This window comes from Meles meles, chromosome 16 (assembly GCF_922984935.1).
Source record: "Meles meles chromosome 16, mMelMel3.1 paternal haplotype, whole genome shotgun sequence".
Lineage (NCBI taxonomy): Eukaryota > Metazoa > Chordata > Mammalia > Carnivora > Mustelidae > Meles > Meles meles.
This window is the reverse complement of record NC_060081.1, coordinates 38,690,268-38,703,055: the sequence shown is the minus strand read 5'-3', so window position 1 is coordinate 38,703,055 and position 12,788 is coordinate 38,690,268. Positions and strand designations below refer to the sequence as shown.

At 46.7% G+C, this 12,788-nt stretch overlaps 1 protein-coding gene across 1 annotated transcript in view; it reads left to right on the top strand.

The window, feature by feature from the left end:
• Positions 1-12,788, top strand: part of SLC24A3 (solute carrier family 24 member 3) — a 527,740-nt gene that overhangs the window by 374,135 nt on the left and 140,817 nt on the right. Inside the window, exons 4-6 of the mRNA XM_045981759.1 lie at positions 6,003-6,077; positions 9,397-9,481; positions 9,868-9,971. Of these exons, the coding sequence (XP_045837715.1) occupies positions 6,003-6,077; positions 9,397-9,481; positions 9,868-9,971 (264 nt within the window). The remainder of the gene's footprint in view (positions 1-6,002; positions 6,078-9,396; positions 9,482-9,867; positions 9,972-12,788) is intronic.

Here is a 12,788-nt window from a genome sequence, read left to right as displayed (position 1 = left end):
GTTTTAATTTGAATCTCCCTGATGGCTAGTGATGATGAACATTTTTTCATGTGTCTGATAGCCATTTGCATGTCTTCATTGGAGAAGTGTCTGTTCATATCTTCTGCCCTTTTTTTGACATGATTATCTGTTTTGTGTATATTGAGTTTGAGGAGTTCTTTATATATCCTGGATATCAACCTTTTGTCTGTACTGTCATTTGCAAATATCTTCTCCCATTCCGTGGGTCTCTTTTCTTTTTGATAAGTCTGGCCAGGGGATTATCAATCTTATTAATTCTTTCACAGAACCAGTTCCGTTGATTTGTTCTACTGTTTTTTGGTTTTCACTTCATTGATTTCTGCTCTGATCTTTATTATTTCTCTTCTCTTGCTAGGTTTTTGCTTTCTTTGCTGTTCTTTCTCCAGCTCCTTCAGGTGTAGGATTAGGTGGTGTACATGAGACCTTTCTTTTTTCTTGAGAAAGGCTTGTATTGCTCTACACTTTCCTCTCAGAACTAGAGCAATGAAAATTAAAGATTTTTAAAAAGGTATTTATAAGGTAAAATAGTCAAAATAGGAAAGAGGAAATTTTTTTAAATACAGAATAATAAAAATTCATTTTTGCTTTTGTTTCCTTGCCTTTGGAGACATATCTTAAAAGAAGTTACTTTGGCCGATATCGAAGAGGTTACTGCCTATGTTCTGCTCTAGGATTCTGATGGATTCCTGCCTCACTTTGAAGTCTTTTAATGATTTTGAGTGTATTTTTGTGTATGGTGTAAGAGAATGGTTGAGTTTCATTCTTCTGTACATAGCTGTCCAATTTGCCCAGCACCATTTATTGAAGAGACTGTCTTTCTTCCACTGTATATTTTTTACTACTTTGTCAAAGATTAGTTGCCCATAAAGTTGAGGGTCCATATCTGGGCTCTCTACTCTGTTCCACTGGTCTATGTGTCTGTTTTTGTGCCAGTACCATGCTTTCTTGGTGATCACAGCGTTGTAGTAAAGCTTGAAATCAGGCAACATGATGCCCCCAGTTTTGTTTTTCTTTTTCAACATTTTCTTAGCAATTCAGGGTCTCTTCTGGTTCCATACAAATTTTAGGATTGTTTGTTCCAGCTCCTTGAAAAATGCCAGTGGAATTCTGATCAGAATGGCATTGAAAGTATAGATTACTCTAGGTAGTATAGACATTTTAACAATGTTTATTCTTCCGATCCATGAGCATGGAATGCTCTTCCATCTTTTTGTGTCTTCTTCAGTTTATTTCATTAGTGTTCTGTAGTTCCTCAAGTACAGATCCTTTACTTCTTTGGTTAGGTTTATTCCTAGGAATCTTATGGTTCTTGGTGCTATAGTAAATGGAATCAATTCTCTAATTTCCCTTTCTGTATTTTCATTGTTAGTGTATAAGAAAGCCACTGATTTCTGTACATTGACTTTGTATCCTGCCACATTACTGAATTGGTGTATGAGTTCTAGTAGTTTGGCAGTGGAGTCTTTCGGGGTTTCCATATAAAGTATCATGTCATCTGCGAAGAGAGAGAGTTTGACTTCTTCATTGCCAATTTGAATACCTTTGATTTCTCTTTGTTGTCTGATTGCAGTTGCTAGGACCAATACTATGTTGAACAAGAGTGGTGAGAGTGGCCATCCTTGTCATGTTCATGATCTCAACGGGAAGGTTGTGTGCTTTTTCCCATTGAGTATGATATTTGCTATGGGTTTTTCATAGATAGATTTTATGAAGTTGAGGAATGTTCCCTCTATCTGTATACTTTGAATCGTTTTAATCAGGAACAGATGCTGTATCTTGTCAAATGCTCTTTCTGCATCAATTGAGAGAACCATGTGGGTTTTCTCTCTTCTCTTATTGATTTCTTCTATCACATTGATTGATTTGTGAATGTTGAACCACCCCTGCATCCCATGGATAAATCCCACCTGGTCATGGTGGGTAATCTTTCTAATATACCATTGGATCCTATTAGCTAGGATCTTGTTAAGAATCTTGGCATCCATATTCATCAAGTATATTGGTCTGAAATTCTCCTTTTTGGTGAGGTCTTTGCCTGGTTTGGGGATCAGGGTAATGCTGGCTTCATAAAAAGAGTCTGGAAGTTTTCCTTCTGCTTGAAACAGCTTCAGGAGAATAGGTATTATTTCTTCTTTGAATGTTTGGTAGAATTCCCCAGGGAATCCATCAGGTCCCGAGCTCTTGTTTTTTGGGAGGTTTTTGATCACTGCTTCAATCTCATTAGTAGATATTGGTCTATTCAGGTTGTCAGTTTCTTCCTGATTCAGTTTTGGAAGTTTATAGGTTTCCAAGAATACATCCATTTCGTCTAGGTTGCTTAACTTATTGGCATATAATTGTTGATAATAATTTCTGATGATTGTTTCTATTTCCTTGGTGTTAGTCATGATCTCTCCCTTTTCATTCATAATTTTATTAATTTGGGTCCTCTCTCTTTTCTTTTGGATTAGTGTGGCCAATGGTTTATCGATCTTATTGATTCTTTCAAAAAACCAGTTTCTAGATTCAGTGATGCATTCTATTGTATCTCTAGTTTCTAACTCACTGATCTCTGCTCTAATCTTGATTATGAATTCTGGAACACTGAAAAGAAATTTTTAAAAATTTTTAAAAAAATAGAATAAGAAAAAGAATTCTAAATTTAACTTTGAAAGACTAATGATCATGGAGAAAAACCACGAATTCTATGTGTTGCTACCTCTGGAGTTCTGCAGTTTTCACTGATTGGTGAACTTGGCTGGATGTTCTTTCTGATCTTCTGGGGGAGGGGCCTGTTGCAGTGATTCTTAAATGTCTTTGCCCCAGGTGGAATTGCACTGCCATTGCCAGGGACCAGGCTAAGCGATCTGCTCGGGTTCGCTCTTGCAGCTTTTGTTCCCTAAATGCTTTCCATAGAGCTTTGGAGGATGGGAATGAAGTTGATGGCCTCCCAATCTCTGGCCCATAGTAGCTGAAGGCTTGGGGCCCCGCTCCTCAGTGCACCCTCAGAGAAAAGTAGTCAATCCCTCCCACCTCCCTGGTCTCCGGCCCCACTCCAAGCTCATCCAGCCTGTAACCAAGCGTTTCTATCTCTGGTGCATGGCCCCATTTGGAGTCTTCAAACCCAGCAGATTCCTGCCACATGCTCCTACACCACTCCTTCCAGAGGAGGAAGGAGAGTCTCCCTGGATCTGCCCCTTGTGGGGTCCCTGCTGAAAGAGTAGTGGCCCAGCAATGCCCCAGGTCATGGTTGAAGGTAACCCTGAGCTGAGAGCCCAGTGCTTGGCCCTGTCTCTGCTGCCAGCTTCCCCGCTCTGATACCTGGGAGCTTTGCCACACTCAAATATCCCTGGTCTTTCTGTGACCCCACGGGTCCTGAGACACACTGTCCCCACAAGAGCTCCACCCCCTGCTTAGTCTCTGGGGTGATGTCCCTCAGTGGAGCAGACTTCTAAAAGTTCAGATTTTGTGCTCCCCTGCCTTACCACTTGCCAGGAGACAGCCCTTCCATCTGCGGTCTCTCTTCCTGAATATTACCTCAGATTCACTTCTCTGCACGTCTTATTTTCCAGAAAGTGGTTGCTTTTCTGTTCCTAGAATTGCTGCTCTTCTTCTCTTTGATCTCCTGTTGAGTTTGTAAGTGTTCAGAATGGTTTGATAACTATCTAGCTGAACTCCTGGGACCTGATATTTAGATTTCCTACTCCCCCACCATCTTGCTCCTACCCCCTCTTGCACCTACCCCCTGTACTTATGTGTTTATACAATAGATAATACCCAAAAAGAGATCATACACACTGTTTTATAATATTTTTCACTTAGCAATGTATTGTAAATGCCTTTTCTTATTGTTAACTGTGGACTAAAATAATCTCTTTTAGCAGGATTTCATTGAGTGCTGAACCACAGTTTAGATAACCAATCCCCTATTGTATATTTTGTTAGGTTTTGATAATTTATTGTAGTCGGCATTTTGGAAAGAATATCCTCGCTGCATATGTTTTTGTGCACTCGTCTGATATTTCTGTAGAATCAGGTAGTAAGATGCATTTTAGAATCTTACAGTCTGGTCAGAGTGCCCAAGCATAGGTGTGAAAAGGAAAACGAGTTCATACAGTAGGGGAGGGATGGCTAAATTAGTGCAACAACCAAGAGTCAGAGGCCAGAAAGATCATTTCATGCTTGGGTTGCTACAGAAGCCTTCATGGAGGACACCTGTGAGTGACAGAAGCTCCATTCAAGTCATCTTAAGTGTAAAAGGCATATTATCAGCTCATGAAATTGGAAGGTTGACTTTGGCTTCAGACTGAGCTGGGTCCAGAGTTCATGAGGTGTCATTGAGCACCTGTGTGTGTGTCTGTCTGTCTGTCTTTGTGAATGTGTATGTCTGTATGTGTGTATCTGTGTGTGGGTGTGTCTGTCTGTCCCATCTCTTCAATGGTCTTCTTACTACATGAACTGCATTCTTGGGCAAGCTCTCTCTATACACCAGCTGCCTCCAGCAGCTCCAGACTTGAATGGTATTTATATCTCATAAGGAGAGAGCCCCTCTCTCCGAGCTTCTCTGTCAATCCCTCCTTGGCCCCTTGCAGACCTTTTGCCCACCACCACTGTGTGACACAGAATGGGATGTCCTGGCGGGTAGCGTAGGTCTTGTGCCTGCACCCTGTGCAGAGAGAGGCTGAGAGTGTGTGACTAAGGTCTGTCTGGTGGAGCAGTTCTCAAAAGGAAAAGATGTTGAGAGATGAAAACATGAAAGTGATGTCACTGCAGAGGATGCTGAACTTAAAGGATGAGCTGCTCTACCCATTTGATGTTTTAGGTGTCAAGTAACAGGAAAACTCCAAATCAGACTGGTCCGCTGAATGCCCTGTTAATGAAGTCCAGAGGCAGGCATGCTCCAGCATGATGCTCAATGGCTTGCTTGGTGATGCCATTAAGTTACTCAGAGTCAGCTTCATCTTATGTCCGATTTCCCTCAACATGGCTGCTAGGAGCAGTCAGACTCCTAGCTTCCTTGTCTGTAACCAGTGCTGGAGGTTGGGAAATGGCACCCACTGGCAAAGACTCTAAGACATTTCCTGCCATGTCATTGGACCAGTCCAGATCATGTGTCCACCCTTGAACCACCAGCCATCCGTGGGAAACACTGTACACTATTGCTCAGTCAGTATCTATTCCTGGAGGAAAGGGTGGGGTCTCCTTCCCGGGGATATGGTGGATATTGAGATGAAATTGGGGTCCCATTGGGAAGGAGTGGAAGATGGATGCTAGCTGGTCAACCAACAATGGAATCCAAATAAGATTTTACTAATTAGAGAAGAAACCTGGAGTTAAACAGGTAGAGAGCTGAGTTATGGCCAAACCGTGGACTTCAGGGTTTTTCCTAGTCAGAGCTGACAAGCAAGATTGCAGAATCTGTCCTGCAGGGAATAGCACAGTGAACAGCCTCAGTTAAAGTGTTTGTTTATTTATTCCTTCATTGCATACATATTTATTGAGCACCTAATATGCACTGTGCCCACTGGGGATAAATAAGATAGATAAAGTTCACATCTTCTTGGACTTCTAGTGAGGAAGATGGACAACAAACAAATTAATATGTCAAGGAAAACAAGTCAGGATAAGGTGGGTAGAGAGAAATGGGAGGGAGGGGAGTCCACGGATCTTGCTTAAGTTGACATTGAATCAGAGACTTGAAGGACATGATGGAGTAAGCCAAGGTCATCTGAAGGAAGCATGATTTGAGCAGAGGGAACTGTAGGTGCAAAGTCCCTGAGGCAGGCATCTATAGTCTGTTTGGTGGACAAGGGGAGAGTGGTAGATGATGAGGTCAGAAATGAGGGGTGAGATCACGGAGGGCCTCCCAGGCAATGCAGTCTTTGTACTTTACCATGTTGCATCCATGATGCTGAGGGTGTTATTGAAGCAGAGGGTAGACAGGCCCTCACCCTATGGCTCTGCCTTGGCTCTGACTTCAACACCTTCTTCTTCTCTTCCAGGCCATGTACATGTTCTACGCGCTGGCCATTGTGTGTGACGACTTCTTTGTCCCCTCCTTGGAAAAGATTTGTGAGGTACGTGCCTTATATTCTCAGCATGTCTGGGCAGGCGATGCAACTCTGCTGCCCCAGCCCCCTTCACCAAGGACCTGGGGAACCCTCCATGCCACCTGGGCGGGAACACCAGGCATCAACAGCCTTCTGAGTGACCAGCAAAATTAGCACAAAAGCTCCATTGGTCCGTTTAGAATGTCAGGGTACCGACCCATAGTTGGGCTTTCACCCCTATAGCCAGCTCTGCCTGCTCCATTCGGCAATTCGTGGTGCTCTTTGTGTCCTACTTCCCTGTTCTTTTTTCCTCTTTTTTAAAACCTGCTTTCTCCCTTCTTTTCCTCATCTTCCCCTCCTCTGTTTCCTTCTGCATCTGTGACCTCCCTCATGGGGTCCTCACTGAGCAGGAGGTCTTCAGCCACACACCTCCACTTCCCTGTCCCTCTGTACACGTGCAGAAATGCTCTAAGCAGAGGGCCAAGAAGGAAGATGATCAAAGAACTGACCACAGAGAACAGGAAAGGGACTCTGTTCTCAATCAGCCCAGAAATGCCAGGTTGAAGACCAAATGACAGCCCTTTCATCAGAAAATATTCAGCGTATTTAGAACACTTTCATTCTCTCACCTCTTTCATCTCCATCTGTTTTGAAATGTAGTTTCCTTTATCTGGAAGCTTTCCACTTTATTTTGTTTTTAATTCAGAATCCTGTTTTCCGAAAGCCTCTCTCCCAGACACGCCTCCCATCTGGGACTCATGTTCCTCATGTAGTTCTCAGACTTGGTCATCTTTCCCTTTCCCTCCCCCCCCACCCAACCCCTGATTGTCTGAGTCACTGGGGGGGGGCAGCAGAGGACCCAAGTTGCATTGCTATGAAGTGTCCAGATGATGCTGGGGCTCTTGTTCCACAAACCTCACTTAGAGATCACTCACTTAAACAGTTTCTTCTACATCCTGGAAATCTGCTTGGTTTTTGCACTTTAAAATGAATGGATGGATGGATGGATGGATGGATGGATGGATGGATGGATGGGAGAGAATCGGGCCTCAGGAGCCCTGGAGGGACCTCAGGAGGAGGTTCCTTTATTGGGTGGAAGGAGAAGGAGAACAATGAGGTGGCATCTGAGATGGATAGTGGGCACATGTGGGAGCCTTTTGTCCCAAGCAATGTCATTTGAGCACAGGGTCCCCTTATAGGGTAGGAGAGGAGGTGCTGAGGCATGTGTAACTGGGGTCATTTGTGATCTTGGAAATACCAGCACTTGGTGTTCTATTCATTATGCAAAACAAACTATTCTCTTTCCCACACAACTTTTTTTTATTGCCAATTTATGACCCTGCTCTAGACATGTATCTAGTCTTGTCAGGAGGTATTCTGCTCCACAGGGGAAATCCATAGCACCTGCGAGCACACCCCATTGGGGAGGAAATGGGACGAGACAGAGCGTGGTCCTTGATATCTATGGGCCATAGGACACAGAGCCACTCCGGGGTGAGGCACACGGGGCTGGATGAAGTTCTGGGAAGTTGGAAAGTAGAGAGAGAGGAAAGGGGAGGTATAGCTGGATGGGGGGTGGGGATAGTTAGGGAAGGGCTTGTTCAGGGACAGGATGGGAGCAGCCCTTGGAGGCATTTTTCAATTTCAAGACAACGCATTTCAAGGAAAGATATTTGTGCTGAGAGGAGTCTGAGCTCTGGGACCAAGGGAGGAGAACCTGGGACTGGAATCTGCCTCTGGGGAAGGCAAGGCTGGGACAACAGGGTTACCAGCGCTCAGGAGGGAACTAGGAAGGCTCTTGACAACTATATTCTTGTAGATATAGGTGTCCAAAGGCAGGAAGACCCTCTCCCTCTCCCAGCTGGTGATTTGGAGCATCCAGCAAGATGTTGCCAGAGTCTAGGTGAATTAGGGATAAGAGAGGAGGGGAAGGAGGGGAGATAAATAAACAAGGGGGAAGAGGCAGACTTGAGGGTTTGAAGAGAGGAACTGGAGATGAGCTCAGGGCGTGGACTCTATGTCTCATGCCCATTAGGGACCCCGAGCTGGAACCGACACAGTCTGTGTCTGTTCACAGCCCACAGTCCTGGGCTCCCAGTTCCTGGCAAGTCTTGATGGACCACCAAGGAATGTGAGCTCTGTGTTAGGTCACCTTCAAAGACTCCCTGTCTGGGGTCTCACCTGCACCCCTCACAGCCACACCTTTCAACTGGAGGTATCAGCACCTCTTAGAGTCTTCTCAGAACCACATGTGAAGTTGAGCTGTTCAGTCCAGAGTGAGGGATCCCCAGGATTCCAGGTCTAAGTGCTCCATTAGGGCTCCCACCGCAGCCCATTGCTGGTCCATGGAGCCAGGGGCCTACGCCGAGGCCATGCTGTCCCTCAATGGCCGAGCAAGGAAGTGCAGCTGCTCGTGCACTGGGAAGAGGGACTGTGTCATTCAAGACTAGCCTCTCCTGGCTGGGACCCAGCAGGAAACCCCGCTAGTTACTGACAGCAGGGGGGGGGGGGGGGGGGGGGGCAGCGTACGTTCTGAGTCCTGACTGAATGCAGGAAGGCTAAACATGCTAACCTGCCTCAGATACATGTATATTTGTCTCCTCTTCTTGTAGATCACGTTTTGGATTTACAAACAGGGTAACTCGGAGGATTCATTGTATAGAACATCTTGGACGGCTCCACATCCTTTCCACTCAGTCTCAGTCTCACCACTCCCCCCATTCTCCCAAAAGGAGGTTCAAAATTGCATTAGTGATGAGCAGTAGGTTTCAGGAGGGTGACCCCTCCACCCCCAAAGCCGCTATAACCTCCCAGAATCCAGACTTGCAAACTGATTCCCGGGAGCCTCATTTAGCCTGTGATAGGCATTTAGGCATACCTAAATATGCCCTTAGGCATACCTAAAGAATTACTGGGGAAAAAATCAAAATGTTTTGCCTAAAAATGTCTATCTGGACATCCCTTAAGAAGTAAGGCTATTTGGCAACATGGAAGAAGTGAGTGGCATATCCTTTAGAAAGGAAGTGGACCCCCACCATGCCTCACACCAGCCCACCCCCCACCTCCAGTCATCTGCACACCACCCGGGGCTCCTGGGTTGGGGATTCCTAGATCTTGTCAAGAACATTTAACTCCCAGAGCTATGGAGGCCCTCCCTCATCCTGCCGCTGAGGAGGATGACCAGGGGAGCTGTGTCCCTGCAGGGGATGGTGCAAGAAAGGTCAAGCTGTGGGGGCGGAGGGGGGCGATTCTGGGAGGCCCCGAGCTCGGGACCTCAGGAGTCATGATCGCCTCTGTTCTCAGGGGAGTCCCAACTCACCTGTGCTTTGTCCTTGCTCCTCTGTAGCGCCTGCACCTCAGTGAAGATGTGGCTGGGGCCACGTTCATGGCAGCAGGCAGTTCGGCCCCAGAGCTGTTCACATCCGTCATAGGTAGGTGATGACCGGGAACATCTCTCAGCCCTGCCCTCTCGTGAGGACAAGGGCTGTGGGGACAGACAGCCTTGTAGTGGGTTGGAGAACAGGAAATGAGACTCTTGAGACCCCAAGAAGCAGAACACCCATCCTCCCGCTCCACTGCGGTGGCTGTCATTCTTTTACTTAAGTGACACTTTCACTTTGCACAAGCGTGTCCCAGTTCCTGTGCCAGTGCCCCCCACGGAACAATAGCCCCAGTGCAGATTTTAAAACTCTCTCCCATCCTCAGCCATTTTCCCGTGGTCCCTGAGAACGGTCTAGCTAATACTTGTGAAAACTTCCCCATGCCTGCATGAGGGTAACTGGCCACAACAACCAGGCTGACATCAGGTCTGTTTCAGGGGTCTTCATCACCAAGGGCGACGTGGGAGTCGGGACCATCGTGGGCTCTGCGGTGTTTAATATCCTGTGCATCATCGGTGTCTGCGGGCTCTTTGCTGGGCAGGTGAGGCCGGCGGTGGGACGTGGCATGGGGTCAGAGGGGACAGCATGGAGGTGGGGCAGGAGCACAATCAGCATGGGGGCCGGTGGCCTCGGGCAGCAGTGACATGGGATCTCACACCCCAGGAGGCTGCCCAACTGGGACTGGAAACTGTCAGGCACCATTGTTTGGTCTCTGTGCTGATGGCTTACAGAACACGGGGTCCACATAAATAATTGACCAGCCTGAAGGTGCAGGCTACGGATCTGAAGGTGTCCAGCTCATTTTGAATGTCATGATCTGGACTGGAATGACCTAAAACAATTTAAGGTATGGCTTTGCCTCACTGGCAATAAAGGAAGTGAGGGAGAGAGAGAGGGAGGAAACGACGGATTTTCGTTTTCTGCTAAAAACCATTTGGTGCCATCATAGCGTAGGATGGTTTTTTGGGACAGCCATTAAGCCATTTATTTTCGTGGTTACTTTAGCTTCGTTTTGGGATCCTGAGGGGCTTTGCATGCCTGTGTTTTGTCTCTGGAGGCTGTTCTACTTCCAGGGACTGTTGTGGGGTCTGGTGTCTGTTTTGGAAAGCCTTAGGAAGACACCCAGAAGTCACCTAAGTGCAAGGCTCACTGGTGGCCCCAGGCAATGCTGAGGCACCCATGGGTTTGCCAGCTCTGATGTCCTAATCCTCTCATGGGAGCTTTGATCCTGAGCTCTGCCCAGACACCCAGGCTTGAATATCTTCTAGGAAAAGCACCTTCTAGAAGCCCATTTAGGGCATTCCCCTTGCTTTATTGAGGAGCCTGGTGATCTTAACCAATTCCCTCACTGTGAGGACACAGGTTCCTGTTAGAGGTGGTTAGCTGGTCTGAAGGTGAAAGTGCCTTTGAACCTTCTTCCACACCCTTTTCTGGGCCCCTGTGCTGTCCAGTAAGCCGGCCAGGGGCACCCACACTGCCCGTTTTTCTAACAGACTAGAGAGTCTACAGGAGGCACCTGGAACACCGTTGCAGTTCTCCACTGCCCGTTTCTCACTGCCATCATTTTATGCCCATCAATTTGTTGAGATTGCCTGATGGATTGGCTGCTTGTGGGTAACAGGCAGAGGGACACCTCGATGTCACCAGGAATGGGGTCCAGAGCCCGCTGGCGTGTCCATACGTGGTGGTTGAGTTCTGCCCAACTTGCTAGACTGACATTTTCCTTTTTCTCAACATTTTGACCCATCATCTCTAGTCTTAGATTGTGTGGACCCACAATATGGGGTTTTTAAAGACTTATAAATATAGTTAGTGCCCCCCCCCCAAAAAAACCAAAAACCAAAAAACTAGTCTCCGTCTTTGCCTTTGGTGCCATTTGTGCTTGCGTGGATCTCGTCTTGTCGGCCGTCTTCCCGTTGCTTCGCGGAGATGAATAGTGACATCCTCAGAAGAGGCTGTTGCCGTTCACACTCTCTTAATTAGCATTGTCACCATTAGCAGTATGATTATTAGCCTGGCCGTTATTCACATTGCCATTAGTGCATTAGTCATTTGTACCTGCAGCGTGATGGAAAGGCGAGCCCAAAGGGGGAGAAGCCACGTAAAGAAATGAAACAAATGACTGGGAGGTACCTAGTAAATGCCAGGCAACTAATTACATATGAAGTGGTTTGCATTCATTTGTATTCATAATTTATTAGCAATGTGGTTAATCACTGACTTGGTTAGAACACCAGCTTAAAAGGCAGATTGCTCCCTGAACTTCAGCACGTGCTGGTCTCAGTCGCTTTCCTCCCTCTGGAAGGTCTTTGCAAGCAGAGGGAAGTAGCCGTCACGATGTTGTTAGAAGTCGCCCGTGTGATGATTCTGGTTGCCAGCACTTCCTTCTGTTTCTCCTTGTCTTGTGCCTACTTGGAGATGGCTAAGGCCATCCACCTCTTTTCTTCCAGCAGTTTGTAGAGTCCCAGAAGTCTTTGCAGAGGGAGGAAAATTATGTTTCGGGAAAGAACATGGGTCCAGGACTCAGACTGGCCTGGGTTTGAATCCCAACTGGTTTGAATCCCGACTCTGCCCTTTCCTGGCCATGAAATCCTGGAGAAGTGACTGTCGCTCCTCTGAGCCTGTTTTCAAATCTATGGAGCAGATGGCTCTAAGCCCACCTACCACCTAGCATCTACGTGCGGGTGAAACAGAACAGGTTCAACATTAAGCAGCAGCCAGCCCACCCGGTAAATACTCAATAGAAGATGCCACCATCGGCTCTCAGAAGAGTAACGATCCCTGGGGTCCTCACCTCCAAATCCCGCCACAAGTCACTGTGATCCTTTGGCCAAGAAGTTGGTAGACTCTACTAACTAGTGGAACATCCATGGGGTGCCAGGTGGGAAAGGAAGGGAAGGTCAGGAAGAAGTTGTTCTAAATGAAAATCAAAATGAGAAGATGCAGATAGAAGGGCGGTCTCAGAAGACCAGGCTTTGCCTCCATGCTGTCTCCTCACTGAGAGGGAAAGGAAACATGGGTGAGAAATGAATCCTGCCTTACACCCGGAGAAGCAGTCCCAGGTGGGCCAATGCTGTGGAACACCGCAGCAAGGGATGGATACTGGGAATTGAACTGATTAATAAATCCAATCCTGGGTCTCACTTAGCATGGTTATTTATGTGGCCCCACACTTTCATTTGGCTGGGAGAATTCCCTGAGAGTGCCCGCAGGCCTCTTTCTAATGTATTCTGGCCTGAAGGGCTGCTCATGACCAAGTCTGTTACTCATCTGAAATCAAAGTAATTAAGCAGTAAGCTTTGAGTTCCTGTCTCAATTAGGGTTCTGATGAATTCGATGTAATTAAATGTCTGCCGTA